The 22,677-nt window shown below is 43.8% G+C and overlaps 1 protein-coding gene across 14 annotated transcripts in view; it reads right to left on the bottom strand.

Annotated features, from left to right (window-relative positions):
• Positions 1-22,677, bottom strand: part of CSMD2 (CUB and Sushi multiple domains 2) — a 650,869-nt gene that overhangs the window by 288,499 nt on the left and 339,693 nt on the right. For 13 of the 14 annotated variants that reach the window (XM_045375140.3, XM_045375143.3, XM_045375139.3 and 10 more), the window contains exons 7-10: positions 21,290-21,367; positions 16,029-16,116; positions 15,273-15,397; positions 5,852-5,973 (exon numbers count right to left, since the gene is read on the bottom strand). In XM_045375140.3, the coding sequence (XP_045231075.2) occupies positions 5,852-5,973; positions 15,273-15,397; positions 16,029-16,116; positions 21,290-21,367 (413 nt within the window). The remainder of the gene's footprint in view (positions 1-5,851; positions 5,974-15,272; positions 15,398-16,028; positions 16,117-21,289; positions 21,368-22,677) is intronic. The other variant, XM_045375151.3, reaches the window with a different exon arrangement.

Below are 22,677 nucleotides of genomic sequence, written 5' to 3'. Positions count from 1 at the left end.
TCAGGTTCAAAAGATACTAGAGACAAGAATTGCAACAGTGCCCAAGAAAGAGCCCTCTAGTCAACAACTTAATATGATTTTATGGTATTAAGCCCTTCTGGTCTAGCCTCCACCCTCACCCCATGTGGCTGAAGTGTCCTTTCCCATTAACTAGGTACATCATGAAATAATTTAATTAAATGTGAATTTTTCTTTGTAAAATGTAATGCAGAGGAAATCTGCTTCCAGTGTTCCTAGCACTATGGCTCCAGGCACCTGGACCAAACAATTTTAAAGTGTTGGGTAAAATTTTAAAAGGACAAAAAAAAAAAAAAAAAAAGTCAACTTTTTCCAAGTTAGTGTTAAGGTTGAATTATATAATATATCCCCCTGAATTCATATGTTGAATCCCCAATGTCAATATATTTGAAGATGGGGCTTTTAGGGAGGTAATTAAGGTTAAATAAGGTCATAAGGGTGGGGCTGTAATCCAATGGTAGTGGTGTCCTACTACCACCAGGAGGAGGAGCCATCGAAGAGCACTCTCTTGGCATGTGCACAGAGGAACAGCCACGTGAGGACACAGTGAGAAGGTGGCCATCTACGAGCTAGGATGACAGCACTCACCAGAAACCGAATTTAGTTGCATGTTGATCATGGACTTCTAGCCTCCAGAATGGCGAGGAAACAAATGTCCGTGGTCTAGGCTATCTAGTTGGCAGTATTTTGTTACAGTAGTTTGAGTAGACTACACTAGCATAATAAGGAATACTCAACACAATGAATGTAGGGACCCAAAATGTGATTCAGAACATGAAGCTGGCTTTGGTCTTGAGTACCTTTTAAAAATTTCGTCGATATAGCTTCGGTTTTCAGCAACTCATAGAAAAGAGGGAACAGGAGACAAAATTCAGGGCCCAGCATGATGGCGACTGTAATATGATACTTCTGATAGAGCAGGGCTAGTTAAATGTTCACCCACAGTGTGAGGGTGAATTAGAAATGAGCCTATCTTCCTCCTCACCTGTCACTACCACCCTCTGGGTGGATCTGGAGGTTGACTGTTTATCTTAGACCTTGATGCTGAGTACACAAGAAACAATATTTCCGCTGAGAATTCATAACCATAAGTCAGTTTTCACATGGGTTTGCAGCCTTCATACTACTTGGGTGTTTTGAAACCTCCATACTGAGAATTTTGTGTGAAGAGGTTTCTGGCTGGTAATGCCCCCAGCACTAGGCAGAAGCAGATGCAAACCCTCTCTGGAAGAAATCACCTTCTACCCAGGTCTCAAAGAATTACCAGAGAGAAAATTTACCCTTCTAACCACATAATCAAACAATATAAAACAAAGAAGGAAACATGGTTCTGGGAGCAAGAGGTGAGAAACAACAGAATCAAATTTTCAAAAACTTCAGATATTGACACTAACAGACACAAAGTGTAAAATAAGCATGTTTAATTATTGAAAGAATTCAAGAATGATCTAAACATATGAGTAAGGAGCAAGAGATTACAAAACATGACAATATGACGAAGAACGTTTGAAAAAGAATCAAATAGGGCTTCATAAAGTACAAACCATATTTGAAATTAAAATAAATCTTCAGTGAATAAATCTAACAGAGGCTAGACACAGCTGAACAGAGAATTAATGAACAGAATGAGAGAGAGAAAGTATGAGAGAGGTTAAGAAACACAGATGATGGAGTGAGAAAGATGAACATATCTTGTCAGGCTTCTAGAAGACGAAAAAAGAAAATAAAAGAGGTAACATTTGAAAAGATAATGGCTAAACATTTTCCCAAGCTGATGAAAGACATAATCCATAGATTCAAAAAACTTAATTAAACAGGTTGAATACAAAAAATATCCACACCAGCCGGGTGCGGTGGCTCACGCCTGTAATCCCAGCACTTTGGGAGGCTGAGGCGGGCGGATCACGAGGTTGGGAGATTGAGATCATCCTGGCTAACACGGTGAAACCCCGTCTGTATTAAAAACACAAAAAATCAGCCAGATGCGGTGGCAGGCACCTGTAGTCCCAGCTACTCGGGAGGCTGAGGCAGGAGAATGGCGTGAACCCGGGAGGTGGAGTTTGCAGTGAGCCAACATCGCACCACTGCACTCCAGCCTGGGCGACAGAGCGTGACTCCATCTCAAAAAAAAAAAAAAAAAAACAAAACAAACAAAAAAAAAAATTCACACCTAGACACATAAGGGTGAAACTACGTAACACTAAAGAACAGTAAAAGACAGTAAGAGCAGCCAAAAGGATGTCATACAAAGCAAGGACAATAAACTGACAGTGAAACCCAGAAGACACCGGAATATTTCCATGTGCAGAGAGAATGGAACTATCAACTGATAATCAAATGTCTGATGAATACCAGCATTCTTTCAAGAATGAGGGTAAGCAGACATTTTAAGACAAAGAAAAAATTACACATTAGGTTCTATGCTCACAAACTGGGTGACAGGATCCATACCCCAACCTCAGCATCATGGAATATACCCATGTAACAAACCTGCACATGTACCCCCTGAATCTAAAATAAAAGTTGAAATTGTTTTTTAAAAGGACAAACAAGAACTAATAGAGTTTTTTATCGACAAGAAAATAAATTTTAAAGCATGTATTTGCACTGAAAGATATTCCAAAGAAAAGGACTGATGTACAAGAAGGAGCGGTAAAAAAGGAGCGGTAAATATATGAGTAAATCTAAGTGGACAGTGGCTTTATTAAACAATAACAATAATAACTTGAGAAAAGTTAAGGTAACATAATACACACACACCATAGAGTATGAATCGGAAGGAATGATTAAAGTCATAGTGTCCTAAGATCCTTGGTTTTTCAGGAACACAGAATTATTGTTTAATGCTAGGCTTTATTAAGTAGGCATATTGCTATTTCTAGAGTATTTCAGGACAAATTTCAAAGAATAAAAATGTTTGTATAACTCACAAGGTCTAAATTCTTTAGTTAAAAGACAAATGGTCAGAGGGGATTTTGAAAATCCACAAAACACATATAAAGCACAAGGAAGTAGAAAAGTTAACAGTAAGAGAATAGGAAATATTTATTACACAAAGACCAAGAGAAAACCGATGCAATGGATGGAGGGAAAAAGCCTTTGAGGTTAAAAACATTACTACAGATATAAAGAGTTACTACATAATTATTTTTGAAACAGTTCAATTTACCAGGAAGATATATAATTCTGAGTTTCAACTTTCATGCTCCAATAACACAGTCTCGAAATACATGAAGCAAAAATTGACAGAACTTTAAAGAATAATAGGCAAACCCACCATCATAATGGAAGACTTTAATATTCCTCCATCTGCCATCGATTGATCAAGAAGACAAGAAAAATCAATGAAGATATAAAAGATACAAACACAATGAACAAACTTGATGTAATGGGCATACTAGAAAACAAAAACTGCAAAATGCAGGGTTTTGTTTTTCAAGCCTACACAGAATCTATGTGAAAAATGACCAGTTCCGGTCCTAAAAGCACAAATTTCAACTGATTCAAATAAAGATCAATGTTCTCTGACCACAAGATTTAGAAACAGTAGGAAAGAGACAGCTAGAAAAATCCTTTGAAAATTAAAAATACTTCTAAATAGTTCATGGTTAAAAGATGAAACAATAATGTAAATTAAAAAATATTCAGAACTAAACTATAACAGAAAATAAATAACTATAAAAATCTGTAGGTATGTAGCCAAAGTAGTTCTTAGAGGGAAATTTGTAGCCTTTGATGCTGAAATCAGATTGAAAAATAATGAACAAAGCATCAAAATTAAGATGCTAGAAAAAGAACAACAGAATAAACCCAAGTGCATTAGAAGGAAGAAAGTAATAAAGATGAGAGAAGAAACTGATAAATTAGCAAATAAATATATTAAAAGGAATAGTAACAAAACAAAAATTCATCTTCTGAAAGACTAACAAATGTTAAACTTCTGCTAATACCAATTTAAAAAATGATATATATTAGAAATGAAAAAGGAAATTGAAACACAACAATGGCAGGTATCATAACTATAATAAGAGATAGTATATATAACTTTATATCTGATAAATTTTAATATTTACTAAAATGGAGTCAAGAAAAAAAACATATGACCAAAATAATTCTTTAGTCATTACGTGTATTAAGTCTATAGTCTAAAATCTTCAAACAAAGGAGACACCAGATGCAGATAGTTTTGCTGAAAAATTTCACCAAACTTTCAAGGCAAAAGTTATGCCAATCTTCCACTAATAACCCCAAAGGATAGAAATAGAGGAAATACTCTTCAAATCATTTTCTGAAGCTAGCAACATATTGACACAAAAATTGGCAAAGGCAATATGAAAAAAAATAACAGGCCAAGCTCACTAACAAAATAGAAACAAATTACTAAACAAAATCAAATATAGGCATGTATAAAAATGACAATACTAAATGACCAAATTATGTTAATCTTAAGAATGCAAGGTTGGTTCCACATGAGAAAAGGCAATATTTGCTATACTAAGAGAATCAAGGAGAAAAATTATATGATTGTATCAATAGATACAGGAAGATGCTTCATAAAATTCAATATCCATTCTTGATAAAAGCCCTTAGCAAAGTAGGATTAGAAAGTAAATTCCCCTATTCTATTATAAAAGGAGTACCTACAAATGAAAAATAAACTTCAGCAAACATCATACTTGATGGTGAAGAAATAAAAACATTCTATTAAATATCAAACAATGACCATAGGGGTCACCATCATAATAATGACTTGATGTTATACTGGGAGGTTCCAGCCAGAACAGGCAAGAAAATAAAAAAGAAAAGGTATAAGGATTGGAAAGTAGAAACAAAACCAACATTTTTTGCAGATGATGACTATCCATGTAGAAAACCCCAAAGAACCAAGATACATTTTAACAAGATAGTTGCTAATATAAAAATCAAAGTACAAAATCAATCGCATTTCTAAACACCAGCAAGAAACAGGTAGAAAGTGTAATTTTAAAGGTTTTGATTTATATTAGCAACAATAAATATAAGATATTTACGAGTGAATATATTAAGAAATGCATAAAATATGTAATGGAAAAAATTATACAAATTTATTGCAAGCCATTAAAGAAACCCTAAACAGAGATATACCATACTCATGGACTGGAAGACTCAGTATCAAAAATCTATCAGTTCTTCTCCAATTAATCTGTAGTTTTGATAAAATTAAAATAAAGATTTCAACAGGTTATTTTGTGGATCTTGGCAACACACTTGTAAAATTTATAAGAGAGAACAAAGGGTGCAGGAAAAAAAAACTAAACAGGAAATAAATATGAAAAAATGTATGTAGAAGTGCAAAACTACATACAATAACTTAGATAAATCTTAGGAACATAATTTTTAGTGAGGTTGATTAAGAATACATACATGATTACATTTATATGAAGTTCAAATGTTAGCATACTAAGCAATGTATTTTTAGGGATACACACTTAAGTGCTAAGTATAAAGAAAAGCAAAGGAATAATAAACACACAATTGAGGTAATGGTTACCTCTGAGGGTGTAGGGAATGAAACAGGATTGGTGAGGAACCTGCATCACTAAGGTAACTGATTTTCTTTTCCCCTTAAGCTGGACGATGGCTGCACAGGTGTTTGTTGTATTGTTGTTCCTTATATTTTGCTTATATTTTATATTCTGCTTTTTATCCACTCGATATTAATTTTAAAAACTTAAAAGAACTGTCTGCAGAGAATCTACCACCAGTAAGTTCTGAGTTTGAAAAACCTTGTAGGCCTACTGTTCCCAACCTAGCCCTGCCCACAGAACACCACCCCGCTCCCCAAGAGCCTTACCTTGGCGGGGTTCAGTGCTGTGATGATCCACACACAGTGTGCATTGTTGTCATATTGAATGGGGAAATTGGGGGAGGTGATGATGCCCGAGGGGCCTCGAAGGTGGGCATCACACATGCGGGCTGCAGAGGAGACGAAAGACAAGCCTTTGAGTTAAGACTAGGCCCAGTTCCCCTTCTTGCCTCCCACTCCCAGCCCAGAAGACACTGCATCTGTACAGTTCCCACCCTGGACATAACCTTCTGCTTCCTGGGTCCTTCCCCTACAGTTCTTGGGAGGCTTGAAGGGAAGCTGCAGTGCCTGGAGCACTGTGACTGCTGTTCTGTAGGCAATGATGAACTTCCAAGGCAGGCTAAGCGACCCCTCTGCATGCCCCACTTATCCCCACACCCAACTCCACTGTGATCATGCAATTCCTCTTTGTCAAGAGGGTGTGGGCCAGAACCTGTCGGGTGACACAAAGCCAGGTGGATCCCAGGTACCTGTGGATACCTAAGCAGCCCACGCCTTACTCTGCTGACCTGTTTCCCAATTTGTACTCCAATTCTCCAAACCAGCTGAGTGCTGGTGTGGATCTAACGCGGCTTAACTAGGAGTATGACCTCATTTCAGGTTCTTCCTGCCCCTCAGTTCCTTCCTCCGTGACCCCCTCAGTCCTCCTGAAGAGGAATTTTAGGATATCCTTGTCAAGGCCACTCCATTAGGTCACAGAATGTCTGTGCCCAAGAGCTCTGCCAAGGACCCTGACTCGGCTCAGTGCCAGGCACCCAGAGTGATGTCAGTGCTTCCCAAATCTGTCTCCAAACTCAGCTTATCCCTGAAACCAGCTTTTGACTGGAAGCATAAAGATTCAAGGTGAATTAGAAGTACTCTACTCAAGTAGATATAAAGTGTTATCAATCACAGCTTAATCTAATTAAGCTCTTTAAAATAGCTTCTAAACTAATTAGATTAAGTAGTGATTGATAACAGTTAAGGTACTACATTGTACCTAGGTATTTGCTTTCTTTAAAAATGTGTGTTTAGTTCTAGCCACTTCATTCTTTAACGTTAGTGTTCAGCTATTTTAATAAAAGGTTCTAAGAGCCTGTTCTCATGCTGCCCACATGGCAATTTATCCTAATTGTAGACAAAGTGCCTAACAGTAAAGAAATATGAGCAAACTCATCAAGCCTAACTATATAAAATGAAAGTGGTGTCAAACCTGGTTTCCTCTGACGGGGCCAAATATCCTAGAGTTCCTTGCCATGTGTGGAAAGGGCCATGAAAAACCTTTCCCAGGGCGCCCTTCCTAGGAGGGTCTGGGAAGCAGGTTCTGCAGCTCCCAGACATAATGAATCTCTTCTCATTTCATGCACTCATCCCTGCGCTCAGCTCATTTATTCTAACGTTTATTGAGTGCCTATTATGGGTCAGGAAAAGTCTGGGGAGAAAAAAGTGTCTGACACAGCCCCTCCTCTCTGAAGGGCCACGGCAAGTGGAGGCAGCAGGTGGAAAAACATTCACCATCAAGCAGAGCAGGTGTTGTCAGAGGGTTATTTGCAAGGGGCTTTTGGGTCAGGTCTGTTACCTCCTCTTTGTTAGCTCATCACCTCCTGGGAGGAGATGTCTTCTCACTCTAGTCCTGCACTGAAAGGATCTGCTCCTCCCTCATCCTGAGCTCAAGAATCTGTTGAATCAAGTTTGAACAAGTCCCAGGGGAATCCCCACTCCATTTCCCCATGTATATCTGATTGCCCCTTTCGTTCTGTACTGAGAAACAGATTCCTAGATTGCACTTGATACAACTGGGCCCTATGGCAATGTGGCATGGTTAAAGCGAGATCAGGCTTTAAAATTTATGAACTTAGCCTTCTGGATATAAATTCATTTGTTGGTTGTTTAAGTCCGGATGAGTTAGAAAATCTCTCTGATTTTGTTTCTTCATCTGTAAAATGGGACAAATGATACCACCTCATTGAGATATGGTGAGGATGAAATTATACGAGATGATGGATGTGAAGGTTCAGCCCAGGGCCTGAGATGTGGTCAATATTCAACCATTGGGACCAGAGATAATCAGACTCCCAACGCCATGTCTATTCTGTTTCTCTATGCCCAGGATTTCTCTCAAGGCTAAGGATCCTTTTTCTGCCTTTCCGGAAGTTTCTTGACACATTTTTTTTTTTTTCCCCCACAAGTACACTTGAGACTGACAATATTACTAAACAAATTAGAATAAGATAATCAAAGCCCTGATTTCATCCCACCTTTGCAAAGAGGACCTGTGGACTCAGAACTCTAGCCCTGCAGAGAATCCTTACAAAGCTCCACCAGCACCATCTTACACCTCTTCCGGAAAGTCAGATTTTGCTGCCAAAAGCCCTCATCTTCAGACTCAATTTATCTTGTATTTGTTTCCAAGAATTAGATGGTATATTTGCAGTCTGTTGAAACATGCTGAAGGTAATGAGAGAGAACAGGCCAAAAAGGCATTTCCCACTTTAAGGGCTTAGAGGGGTTTAATTAAAATATTACAGTCTGCAGATAGCATAGAACACCTTAAACTAGGTTCAAAATGAAGCATTAGCTACTTTTTTCCTCTGCTATCTGGGCAAAGTCAGGGGTTCTGTGGACAGACAGACTGACATCCTGAGCAGCCAGCTCCATGGGATCCCACCAACAGATAGAAAGCTCATCACAGTGACCCAGATGGGCAGGCAAAATGGTAGGTGCTCAATGTCTTACTAAATGAATGAACATATCATTTTGTTTCTCTGCCTTTTTCCCTCAAATGTTCTTCTGGATTGCTTTCAGGAGAGACTTCTCTGAGATCTTCCATGCCTGAGCTCTGCAGCCACTCCCATTTTTCCTCTGGACATTACCATATAATAGGAACAGTATCCCGAGGGACCATAGGGAGCTACCACCTGGATCCACAGCCAATTCTGACACTGAAACAACATGGTGCTAAAGAAGGGAACTGCTCCAGGTGCAAGTGCCTCTGGTCTCATATCTTCTCTCCAAATCTGATTCTTATCCTGTTCCATGCTGCCTTCCCTTGCTTCTCCGATTGACCTTCCTCCCAGTCCTCTGGAACCACCTCCCACTACCAATGCTCAGGAAAACAAATCCTACTTGTAGCTGCAACATCTTTTGGAACCTCCTGCTCCCACCACTGCCTTGACTGAAGCCCATCTTCCCCTCTTACGCTACTGCCTCCTATGCAGCCTTCTGTAGTTAAGATCTTGCTCCCACTCTCAAGTATTTCTTTCACAGTTGTTTTCTGAACCTCCAGTAGAATTCATCTTTCCCTACTGAGACCTCCACTCTGTTGACAGCAATATCTCCTCTCTACCCATCAGCTCCTTCTGTCTTTTCTTCTGTTCTTATGCAACTTTGATCCCATGGGCCACCATTAGGCTCATTTTCTTGCTTGTCCCAAGTCCCTTTCTTCTTCCTCTTTTAGTCAGTTGCTTAGAAGACATCAGTTTGGAATGAATCCCTCTACCTGCTTTCTCCATACCTGTCACCATAGAGTTGAGTTTTGCTGTGAAAAAAATCACGAGTAAGAAGATGAATGTCTATTATAAACTCATTACTCATCTCAAAAAAATCCTAGCTATTACCCAGTGACCCTACCATTTAGCTCTATTAGCTCACTCTCTCATTCTGCTCAAAGACTTTTTCATGTGTTCTAGACATCCCTTGAACATCTTCCTCTTCCTCTTATCTCCCCTTACTCTTAGCTGATGACTTTGGCTCTCTGTTTGGAGGGAACAGAAGCCATCTAGCAGGCGGGTCCTTTGTCCTACTCTCTAAAAATGCAGTCCTATCTGCATATGTACTCAATTCCTTTTTCCCTCCTGTTTCAATGGAGAGATGCCCCTCTTTTGGAGGCCAGTGCCTTCTTATGAGATCTGACACCCTGCTCTTCCTCCAACTCATGATCAACCATGTTTATAGCCACACCCAGGGCCCTGCTATCCTGGGAGCCAGGGAAGTCCAACGCACAGATTTTAAACCCAGTCATTCCATTCCTTCCCCCACTACCTGTGTTCCCAGCAGAATGACTTTGGTCTCAATGCACCATTGTCCTACATCATAGGCCTCTCTAGCCTTCTGGCTCCCACATTTCATCCCATCTATTGATCCTCGCCTGACCCCTCTTCCCTCACTACCCAGTCTGGACCTCAAGACCACTCACCAATACCTTCATCTTCTTCAACGCTCTCATATCTGCTTGGTGAAATGCCTGCTTTCCATCAATTCTACCACTCACCTTTTCTCTCTCTAATCCTGGGGACTGGGGGGCTACCAGGAGAACTGTGGTATCACCACAGATTCATGGTTTGCCATCACAATAGAAACTTTAGCCCAAGTCTATCATTTCCCTTGTCTTCTTTCACCAGTTCCTTGCAGAAACAAGTTCAAACATTCAACACTTGGTTGAGTCACTAACCCCAATGTTTACTTTTCAATTGTGATTATACTTCACCTCTCTGGAGTATCTGACACTACTGATCTTTCTCTCTTTGTGAAACTCATATTCTTTGGCTTCAGTGATGCTTTTTGGCTTTTCTCCTACCTTTCTGACCGAATTTCTTCTTAGCTTTCTTCTTCTCCACTAACTTTTAAAAAGTAGTTGTTTAAATCTAGGGTACATGGGAGCTTTTTGCACATTAATTGCAACTTTTCTGTAAGTTTAAAATTATATCAAAATAAAAAGTTACCCAAAAAAAGTGGGGAGTGGAGGGGGAGTTGTTCTGCATGGTTCCATCCAATATATTGACTCCGAAGGATGTCCAGGTACAATTTTCAAGTAGAAGTAAGATTCAGCCTTTGGAGTCAGGGTTTGAAATTCAGCTCAACAGATGTAGCTTTGTGCCCTTGGGCAAGTTGGCTGCCCACTCTAAGCTTCAGCTAAACATAAAATATGGTTATTGCCACTTTACTCATAAAGAAGTTATGAAAAATGCCTAGTGCAATGCTATATACAAGTATACATAATTTAATAAATAAGAGCTTTATTATTAGCACATATAGGTAAGGGACTCAGGGACATTCTCAGGGCTGGAATAATGGGGGCATGTACTCTAGTACAATCAGTGTGTGTCATCCAGGGAGAATAAGTGGAGGGGAGAAGAGAGGAGAGAGGAAAGAAGAGAAGAGATTTGAAAATAGAACTCTGGATAACAATTATGTTTAAGGAGTAAAACCAGAAAGCTGATCTAATGAAATCCACCAAGAAGACAGCCACCTGTAATTATCATGGCATTGAATTCACCCTGGCTTGTGCCATATTTCCCCTGTTTCACTCCCCTTTTACAGATGAGGATAAAGATTCATAGTGTTTCAGTGATTTTCCCTGTGCCACATGGTTAATAACAAAGTTGGAAATTTAACTTAGGTCTCTAAGTCCCAAGCTTGGTATTCTAGCCACCCAGAGGCATATATATGTGTGTGTGTGTGTGTGTGTGTGTGTGTGTGTGTACATATATATATATAAAATATGTATATGAGTATATACATATATGCATATATGTATGTGTATACACACACATATATGTATGTGTATATGTACACATATGTATGTGTATATATATGAATTTAGCCACAAAGGAAAAATAATATATAATTTTCTGTTAATTATTTACTTTGTGAATCAGTAACTGTAAGAGTTTCATCTGGGCCTGGTACTCAGTCCCTAAACTCCATCAACACCAATTTGTGATCAGAAGAAATCAGAGCTGGTTGTTAATTTGGTCCTCTCACTATACCAGTGGTTTACAGTGTTCCCTGGAACCCCAGGGGTACCAGGACTCAAAGGCTACTGAAAATGGTGGTGGAGGGGAGACTAGAAATCCCCTGACCCAACTTTAATCAGAGAAGCTCCACTTGTTTCTGTTTTATTTATTAGGGTTCTGCAAAAACTTATTTTTAAATATTGGGCTCCATATGTAAAATAAGTCTGAAAAGCTCTATATCTGTGGACTCTGTCTGTATCTGGGGCTGAACAGAATTAGTTTAACAGTGTTTCACATTGCCCTCAATCTCCTTTGTGTGATGAAAATTTTCTAGGAGTCAAATCAGAAGCTTACTTCTTCTGATGGGAGGGAAAGAAAAGAAAGGCCTGTGAATGCCTGATTTCATATCTCAAAATGAGGGCACAGTCCCATATTGTTCATTCGTTTCAATCACTGATTCATTCAGGTGGTCTTCAAACATTAGCTGAGAACCTATTATTTGCCAGGCCCTGTGTTTTAGTAGAATTAATTGTGTGGGAAAATGAGTATTTCTAATCAAATCATATTTTAACTGCATTAAAGAAAAAATAATACCATTATTATGGTAAAATCCTTTTTAGAATGTGATCTTTTGGTAACCTGCTTGTTAGTGGAACTTCTTGGAATGGAAAGAGTTTTGTTTGTTTTTATTCTTAAGGTGGGGTTCACCTAAACTCTCCCAAAAATCACAGAATAGTAACTGCAATTAATTAAAAACAAAAGATTTTAAAATAAAAACCTTAAAAATTGCCAAAATAAAGAGAGCCTTAACTCTAATAATCTGTCTCAGCCCTGGGCCATCAGGGAAGCCCAGGACAGATCATCCAAGTTCAAACCCAGGAGACTCAGCAGTCTCTCTCCTTCACAATGGCCTATAGGAGGGGGGCAAAAAGAGAGAAGAAGGCAGGAACGTTAACCCATGTTGAGAATGTACCCTCCACCACTGTCAGGGCTGGTCACTTTCTAGAAAATGCCTTGCTTAAATTTCATCATCAGTAGGCGGGGAAGATTTTGTTTTCCTTGTTCACAAATGAGGGCCCTGTGGCTAAAAAAGATGAAGGAACCCGCCCAGGGCCAGCAAGCTAAAAGGTGTCAGAGTTGTGATCTAGATCAAAGTCCATGTGACTCCCAAACTGTAGGATTGCAATAGGATTAGACAAGACAGCTTCTAAAAGAGCCCGCAGCAACCAGAGGTTGAGGTTTGCTCCAGCGCTAGAGGAAGCTTATGCGGACAGTGCCCAGCAGGTTAAGCTGAACATGTGTGCACGTAAGCCTCACAGACGTACTAGCATCACTTTTTTTTTTTTTAATACTTTATGTTCTAGGATACATGTGCACAAAAGTGCAGGTTTGTTACATACGTATACACGTGCCATGTTGGTGTGCTGCACCCATTAACTCATCGTTTACATTAGGTATATCTCCTAAGGCTATCCCTCTCCCCTCCGCACTACTCCCACCCCACAACAGGCCCCAGTGTGTGATGTTCCCCTTCCTGTGTCCAAGTGTTCTCATTGTTCAATTCCTACCTATGAGTGAGAACATGCGGTGTTTGGTTTTCTGTTCTTGCGATACTTTGCTGAGAATGATGGTTTCCAGCTGCATCACTTCTAAACAAGGACTGCTTCATCTAGCCCTCAAAGTAACCCCACAAAGTAATGTTCTATTATCACCACTTTTTGGTAGGAAAAAAAGAGATTCAGAGAGGTGAAGAAACTGGCCCAAGGGCCCCAGCTAAAAATGATGATGGTTGGATTTGTACCATGATTTCCTCTTGTTTTACAGTAGCAGGTGATGGAATGAGATGACCATGTGAAAAAGCCCAGCTCAAGGCTTAATGACAATGCAGCAGAGAATTCAGACTTCAGTGGGTCCAAATCACTGGAGAAAACGATGAACACACTTTTTCAGCCACAAATTTCCTTCAGGCCAAAACACCAGCCCTTCTCCACCCTTGGCATGTTCATGTAAACAATCATCATCTTTTGAGAATTAAGAGAACAACCTTACTCTAGTAAAAAGGTCTTGAGAAGAGACCAGATCCCACCACTGCCTAAAAGCATTGTCATCCTGCCTTCTCAAAAGCAATTCTGAAACCACAGATGGGCAGGGGTCCCTTGGTCCTCAGACTTGATAATTCTATGCCTCTCTGCACAGCTGGTGTCTGGGCTCCCTGGCATTGGAGTGGTATGCTATTTAATGAGTTATTCATTCCATCATCCACTCAACATCTGTTACTGAGTACCTACTACGTGCCACACCCCGTTTTAGGCAGTGAACAAAACAGAAGTCCTTGCCCTGTAGAGCTCATATTCTACTGGCACGAGGATATTTTTTTTTTCTTCTAGCGCTTTTCAATTCATAAAGTGTTTACACATTCACAACTCCATTAAATCTCCACATTAAACAGAAGAAGGGTAGGGTACGTACTATTAGCAACATTTAGAGGTAAGAAAGGCTTAGGGAAAATGGGTGATTTGCCCAATTGCTGACAGTTATGACAAGAATTCTTTTTTGTTGTTTGATTTTTTAAAAACATAGTAGATATGTAGAATCCTTGAGATAATATAGCTAAAATCAGTGAAAATGCAAAGAACATTATAAACTGTGGAACATGGCTACCTCAAAGTTGAATGAGGATGTAAGGCTTATTTGAAAGATGGTATAGTGACACTCTTTTAGATTACTTATAGACTCAGTTTAACAACAGGGTATGGGTTTCAGCTCCAACTCTGTCCCTTTCTCAGTATAATAAGGAGATATTATTTTTCCTAGATCCTCTTACTCTGCATGAATTTCATCTTGATGCATATGCCAAAGAGAGGCAAAGAATCTCTTTCTTAGATCAGAAGGATCCAGAATGTAACTTTGTGGTGGGCAACATATCTTCTCTTCTAAAGGGGCACTCAAAAGAGCACCTGTTGGCTTTTAAAGACCGTCTAACAGCCTAGTGCACAGGGGCGCCCTCTGCTGGTTCCCTGGGGGATGAGGTCAGGGGCTTCTCTACCACAGAAGCAGCAGCAGCCCTGCCTCAAAGCAGGAATATGCTTGGCTCTGTTATTTTAAGATTATTTGGGGGGTAGGGGCTAGGCCAGCCCAGGCTTGGCTCATTTGATACCTGGGGATGTAGTGGCAGGGCCCTGGGGAACAAAGCACCCAGGTGGGGTGTTAGAAGCATGTCATTACTACACAGGTAAAAACACTCTTGCAGAAGTGACAAGTCTGTGTGTTGCAATATGGGAAAAGAAACAAGGGCATGGGATAGAGGTTTCAAGATGTGTGTGTGTTATAATAGAGGGATTCGAGGTGACTGTATAAAAGGTGACTGACTTCCTTTCCTATCTAGGTGTGGTTCAGTATCTGTTCAATGAGATAGCAAGCTGTTTCTTATGTGCCTCCTCCATTAGACTGTGAGGTGCATACAGGGCAAGCACCACGATGCTTATCTTCCCCACCTCTGTATCTCCTGATCCTAGAACAGGCCTTGATACTGAGAAAGGGCTAGATAAGTATGCTTATTGGTAAATAAATGCAGGGAGGGAGGGAGGGAAGCCAGTCTGCTTGAGAGCCTGGGCCTCAGGTGCTGGGAGCTGGGCTTCATCCTGCATGCCCAGCCAAACTCTCTGGCCAGCCTCCCTTCCCCAGGGCACCCTCACCTCGGCAGACTGGCCTGTGGTCGCTCCAGGCTGCAAACATGTCGCTCACTTTCATACAGGTGATCCGCTTGGACCCTTGCAGGTCATAGCCCTCGTTGCAGGTGAACTGGACGCTGGATCCTAACCTGGGAGACAAGTTGTGTCTGTGAGCTCCATCCCTGGGCCTGCCAAGCCCCACTCTGAGTCCTTCCTGGTTCCATAAAGAAGCCCCACTTGTTATTTTTCCTTCGGGCCCTTAATCTCTGCTCCACTGTTTTATCACTAAAAATCTCCATTGGAAGGAACATCTGCTCTTCATCTTCTTTTTTTAGACTGTTTAATGGTTTTAGGATTGAGTTAAAAGGTGACTTTGGGAGCAAAACAGAGATCCTCAGAGATAAGCACCAGTTAGGGCAGCTAAGAGTGGGTGGATGATAGCCATAAACTTTAAGGAAAATGGTCTCCTAGATTATTGCAGGTGCGAGTTGCCTGCTGGCGTATCACTGCTGAGACGGCGGCCCTTTGTACCCTGGGTGCATAGGTTTTCTGGATAACATGGGCAGTCTAACGTTCCCTCTCCCCACTAAAGCATGAGCACTGTGCCAAGGACTGAACCAGGAGGGAATGTCAAAGCCATAGCTCTTCTCCAGAAACTGTCTGTTCCTACATCAATGCCATCCTCTCCATTTCCACCTGCAGGAAGGCCAGCCCCTGTCTTCCTCCCAGCCAGGCCACCCCACCCTTCTTGCAATCAGAAAATTCCCAAATAGATCTTACCTGAAATCCGAGCCTAGTCTTTTGCCCCTTTCGGGTATGCCAGGGTCTGGACACATATTATGTCCTTGGGACACACCAACCTGAGTTACTATAAGGCAAAAACAAAAAACAAAAAACAGCACACACAGAGATGGACAGTCACAGGGAGGCACCAGTTGGGGCAATGTCTCAGGGTGGGAGGTGGAGGCAGAGACAGAATGAGGCCCTGCTTTGTTGGGGCTGTGTGGGGTGGCCAGAGTCTACTGGCCTGGGGTTTCTTGAATGTGCAAGAAAGGAAGCTGCTTTTGACAAAGTCCTTTGTGAGCAAAGTCATCATGAGTGTGTGGGCTCAGAGACAGGCCCTCCATGCCAGCCACCACCTGCTTCCCTCGTCCCACACGAGCAGCCAGAGGTGGACCGTCCACAGACCCTGGTGACCTCCCACCCACGCCTATGCTTCAGATCTGGGGTGGAGACTCTAGATGAAATGAACCCCCCACCTCAGCCCCAGATGGAGAAATGACCCAAAGAAAGTTAAATAAAAGGTGGTTGCATGATCAGAAACGGTAAAGAATGTAAGAGAAGGCTGCAGTCAAAGTTCAAAGCTGGGACTTTAGCTCAAACACAGACATTTCTTTTGAGAAGCCTCTTCTCATCAGATACTTCTCGAGCCAGAGTAAGCAGTCACCAGAGCATCCCCTACCCAATGCCACCTATCAAGGGCACCGGGCAGAGATGGTATCTGTGATGGTTCTGGTAGGTGGTGCAATGCTCTGACACTTGCCAGCGCCAGAGTCCTATTTACAAAAACCATATGCACAGTTGTCTTGGCTAGAGGAGAAGTTTGGTCAGGGCAGCAGATACACATACAGTAGGGAGGGTAGGCAACCCTTTGGCCCCTGCCTGTTCCTTTTTGTCGGGATGCTGGTACTGAAGAGGCTGGATTCCTGGCTTTGAGGATGACCAGGAGCTGGGGCCAGGCACACAGCCTGGTTGGAGGAGTTCCACTCAAAGCCTCACCAATCCCACGATCCCAACAGCAACCTCTAGATGGGTTCCAGGGCATCTGGTCAGCATTCGGCATTCTCCGACTTTGCGTATGTCCCCCTGTCCCATTCAATGTCCCATAAGGTGAACAAAGCACTCCATTACTCACCCACCCACTCGCTCACATAGGTACACAACAAGCATTCATTGAGCACCTACTGTGTACAAGGCTTTATTTGAATACCATGAGAAATGTGAAAGGTAGTCAGATAAGACCACTGTCCTCAAGGAGTTTCCAGTTGAGTGAGGACATAAACCATGGAAGCAGACTGTGGGACCACAGTGGGGAGGGATGAAGGATGCACCCGCGTGTGAGGCTGCCTGGAAGAGGTGGCATCGAACGTGGGCCTTCTGAGCTAATAGGATTTAGACACATGGCAACAGAGATGACAAAGATAGACAGGCACGAGGAGTGATGTGGAAACCTGGAAAGAGAATGAGTGTTACGCAGTGTGACCAGAGTAGGAGGGAGGGTGAAGAGTGACAAGGAAGAGTGGATGGTGAGGTTTCAGAGATCAGACTTTTACGGGGTTCGAGTCTGATCCTGAAAATGAGGGGGAGCTGCTGGAGAGTTCTGGTGGGGAGAAGGCGTGGTGAGACCCGCTGGCTCAAGGGTGGGCCAGTTACCTAGAGATGAGTTGGAAAGTTTTATGATCATTCAGGCTGAGGAAAAGAGCCTGGAGTAAGGCTAGACATGAGACAGCAGGAATGGATGTGGCAAAGAAAAAAATGCCTGGGACTCACAGGGGACCTAGGGCATGAGGAGAGGGAGCAGGGCATTTCCAGGTCCTGGGTACCTGTGAGGATGCAGGTAGTCTCATAGAAGTAAGGAAGGTGGGGAGCTCATTTCAGACTCACTGAGGGAGTCTACAGTTAGAGGCCTGGAGTAGACCGTGTTGAAACCTCCAGGTAGCCCAGGCTATGGCTGGCCACAGAACCTGAGGATTTGGACAGACTGCATGCTCAAGCCAGACACAGGCATCCTCTTGGTTGTGTGCAGTGAGCAGAGCCTTTTGGGTAGATTCCCTTTGCCTGACATTCTACACGGCACGTTCAAGCCAGTTACCCCTACCCCTACTTGTCTCTTACCCCCACCCCTACTTGTCTCTTACCCCCATCCCCTTCCTTGCCAAGCCTCTACCTCCAAAGCTTTCATGTCCTGAACCATTCCCACCAGTCCAGACACCTCAGGCTGGGAAAGTAAGACGGAAGTGCCATTCCCAAAGCAGAGCAAGTTCCTGCTTCCTGGAAGCCTCGGTGTTTTGCAAGTAATGGAACGGAGATAACTAGAGGGTCCTCTAAGGCACCCAGAGGGTGGGAAGGAGGAGGAAGCCTCAGCTTCCTTATCTGCTAAGCCAGTTCCGCCTACAGCTTCACAACTATCCATCCCTACTGCAGACTTCCCAGCTAAGCACCCACCTTCTTTAGATCCTGTCTAGTCAATCCTGTGGCCCGCGAGTCACACCCATCCCAAAGTCTCTGCTGACCACTTCATGGGAACCACACAGCTCCCTCGCAGCATGTGAAGAACATATAGCAGTTCCCTGTCCCCTTCTCTTGCCCTCTCATTCAGTATTGACATCACCCAGGAAGCAGAACGAACAGAAGGCTGCCCCAGATGGGGCTGGATTCAAGAGGCGAGACCATGGCAAAGCCCACCCACCAAGCCACAAGCCCCCGACAGACAGAGCAGAACCTACCACCTCCCCTTTCCTCAGCCAGCCCCAAATGAAACCCAGGCACCATCCAGAAAGTCACAAACCCAATGGTGATGCGGCTCACACCCAGCCAGTGCCCCCTTCCAGGGAGGACTGAGCAGGGAACAGTGGTCCCACGAGGATCTTCAAGCTTCTCCAGGAAACAAGCAAACTTAAATTTCAGCGATCAGTTTACTGTCTGGATTATGGAGGCAAGAGGTGTTTCTCCCTTTCTTTTTTTTTTTAATTCCAGCCTTCCCTGCCTACTCAAAACCAACTGCTTGTGTTTATAGCATTGCTTTCCTGTTGGCTACTGAGGGACAGGAACGGGGAGTAATCCTTACTCTACTCTGGGAGGGCCACTATGGTGAGGGAGAAGCTGCAACATGCTCAGGAAGGCAACGCCTTCTACCCAATGCAGGGAGTCACAGGTGGGTGGGTGGTCAGAACCAATGGCAAAGGTAAAGGTAGAGAGTTGGGTCCACTCTCCCTGTGAACTTCAGGACAGCTGTCCACAGGGAATTTGGGCAGAACACAGAGGGCCAGCCACCTGCAGACACGTGGCTACCTGGGTCTGAGGCAGCTGGAGTCACACACCCATTCTTTCTGAGGAACTCTTAGAATGGAGGCTAATATCTTCTTGATAGAGATATGTATATTTATTTTTCAAAGAGCATTTGCACTCTTTCATTAGAACAGGGTTTCTCTTTATCTTCCTGAGGGAGTTTTTGGCATCTTCATTAGTCTGCTTAATGAAAACCTGGAACCCCGTCTCCAGAAAAATGCACCCCACAGCATCACGTGTACTTTTTTGTCTAGTCTGTGGGCCTCCTGAAGTCCTAGGTCAACAAGGCCCATCTTAGATCCGGCAACACTCTTGGGAGGAAGGCAGGGCAGGGTTTTGCATCCCCATTCTACAGATGTGAAAACTGAAACATTGGTATCTGGGGTAACATGCTACCTGAGGACACAATTGGGATAAACATTTGATCTCCTAAGTCAGGGCCATTTCCTTAAGTTTGCCTGTGGCTCCAGGGCAAACTGTGAAATTAAACCGTGCCTGCCTCAGTTCATTGGGTCTCCTGTGGCTACAGAAAGAAAAAGCCTGTGAGGGTCAGGGACATGGCTTGAGCCCTCTGCAGATTCCTGGCCTGACCCTGGGCTCTCCCAGCACCCTGTCCTTTCCCCTAAACCTCTAGTCAAGCACAGAAGAAGGGTCTTCCGGTGCCCTCTGCCATCCAGTCTCTCAGGGTGGGTGACTGGAGATGCCGGTTCCTAGCTGTACCCAACAGCCCGTGGCAACTGTCTCCACTCAGACAACTCGAAAGACCACAGACAATCCCCGACCCAGGCTCAGTTCAGTCGGAGCCTCTTGCCCTGATGTTCTCCCGGCCACACACATCGGCACAGAGCTCGGAAACCACCGGTGCCACTCTGCGTCCTTCTCTCCTCAATAAGTACTTCTAGCATCTCCAGGAAAGTGAGCACATGGAGGCGAGATGGAAGGGGAGGAACGGGGAGGGTGGGAGGAGCAAGTCAGGCACAGGACGAGAAGCAGGGAGAGAAGAGGGGGGAACAGAAGGATGAGAAGAATGATGGAGCAAAAAGTGGCAAGAGGAGAAAAAGTGGAGGGAGAGAGGACCGGAGATGCAGGAGAAGGGCAAAAGGAGGGAAGGAGAAGGAAAACCAGGTCAGTCATTTGGAGGACCAAGGAAAGCTCCCTACCACTCGGCCCAGAAGGAAAGTGGAAGGTTTCTGGAAAAACCTCCCCTGCTTTCAAGCCCAGTCTTGTGGAGGTACCCAGAACCTTCCCCAGCCCTTCCTGGGCTTTAGCTCAAAAGCCCCTTAGCACAGGCCCTGATCAGGTGTTTTTGGGACCCACATTCCAGACCATTCCCCAGAACTAGACCCCTAATAACCTTCCCAACACTGGTAGCAGGAACATGTTCTCAAAGATGTCATCCTCCCCTTGCCCAAGAAGAGAGCCCCCAGTGCTTCCCCATGGGCCCAAGGCAGGAACACCCCCCCGACCCTCGCCACTTCCCCAGTCCTCTCTTTGCCCAGCCAGGTCCAGGGGCCCTTGGAGGAGGTTGCTCGTCATTCCCCTGCCTCCATTTCCCAATCTGGCCTTGGGAGCTGGAACTGGGGCCCTGCAGCCCCCAAGATCCCAGCCCAAGGTTATTGACTCCTAAAAGAGGAGCCGAACGAGGACTGTCTTAGCAGGTGGAAGTGATTCAAAAGGAAAATAAAGAGAGAAATGTAGCAGTAATGACTCCCTGGACTGCAGTTCGAATGGGAAGTGAGGGAGAAAGAGGAAAAAGGAGGAAAATGGGAAGAGGAGGAGGAGAAGGCAAAGGACAGGCCCTAGGGCTGCTCTTTGGCCGCTGGGTCAGTGTGTCCAAGCCCAGAGCCCAGGATGGAGGAAGCAGGGTTGAAGGGAAGTCATTCCAGCATCATCTGGCTTCCCCATGGTTTAGTGCCTGGGTGTCTGACCTCGAGCAAGAGGCCCGGCAGGCGGGCTGGCGGGCGGACACTTACACACAGATGTCTTCTGGCTGCTATCTTTGCTGGGCATCAGCTTCACACCTCGAGACTTCAACTCAATTTGCTTCTTGACTAGAAAGGAGGTAAGAGGAAAAACAATGTGAGTTGTTGCCTGTGACCAGCAATAAGGGTCCCTCCAGAAGGATCCCCTCGTGTGCCTTGGAAAATTCCATGATGGGTCAAAGCCAGGAACTTCTCTGGGTTGGGACATTCCAAGGGTAGCAGTCAGGTGCAATAGGACCTCAGACATGAAGGAAAAGTTACTATCAAGGCTGGCCCCCTAGGGGAGGCCAAAAATGTGGTTTCCCACCGGGTGGGCTTTGAGGGGCTCTGCGACTTCCCCGGTAGCCTCTCACAGATGTCTGAGATTGCACTAGAACTACCGAATTCAACCTGCTCCTCAGCAAACTTTTCACGAATATTGATGTGTGCAGTCTTGCAGCCCACCTCTGCTTCTCTGCAGCTTCTTTCCTACCTCAATTCTGAGCCAGCCCTGACAGGGTATGGTAGATCAGATTATGGGCCCAGATTGTTGCTGCTCCTTGTATTCTCACCATTTGCAATATGATTTTTAGCTCCCCCCATTATAGAGGTGGAGTACATTCCCCCACTCGTTGACTCTGGGTTTGGCCTTGTGACTTGCTTTGGCCATGGGACATTTGGAGGCCTTGATGTGTTCAAAGGCTTAAAAGCACCTGCCAGATTAGGCTTGGCCTCTTGCATGTCTGCCATCATTGTGAGACAATGTAGCTGCTCCCAGGAGGATAAGAGACACATGGGGGAAGAGCGAACTAGCCAAGTCAAGCCCAGTCTACATAAGCCAACCTCTTATGGGCAGGGGAAGCTGAGTCCTGGAGGTCACTGGGAGATGGTGCCTGACTCAAGTGGGTGCCTGATGGATCAGATCTGGCTTTGACCCTGTCACTAAGTCCAGCCTAGTCCTCAGTTCATCAGAACTTTGTCAAATAGCACACAAAAGGTGCCAGAGCCAGAACTCCATAATTCCAAAGGCCATTCCTCTGTACCCATTAGCCTCCTTTGGTCTGACGACCCCCATTACCCAAGGCATTCTCTTGGCCTCTAACAGCTTCTCCTTGTCTCTGGTTATGTGCCATGGAGCAGCTGTTCAATCCCAGCTCCCCGCTGTGCCATCTTCCAGCCGGCCTCGCCTGCTGACTTAGCCCTGCTCAGATTGATACCCAGCAGTGGTGACAATAACTGTAACTGGGCACTTCCTATATGCCAGGTCCAGGGTACTTTACAAGTTCTTTACTTAAAGCGGCGTCCTTGACTCCTCTTTCTCAAACCCATGCACAATCCATCAGCAAATCCTTCCAAATATATCCCAAAGGGAACCACTTCTCACAATTTCCATTGTCTAT

Source organism: Macaca fascicularis, chromosome 1 (assembly GCF_037993035.2).
Source record: "Macaca fascicularis isolate 582-1 chromosome 1, T2T-MFA8v1.1".
Lineage (NCBI taxonomy): Eukaryota > Metazoa > Chordata > Mammalia > Primates > Cercopithecidae > Macaca > Macaca fascicularis.
The sequence above is the reverse complement of the archived record's forward strand: the minus strand, read 5'-3'. Positions and strand labels throughout refer to the sequence as shown.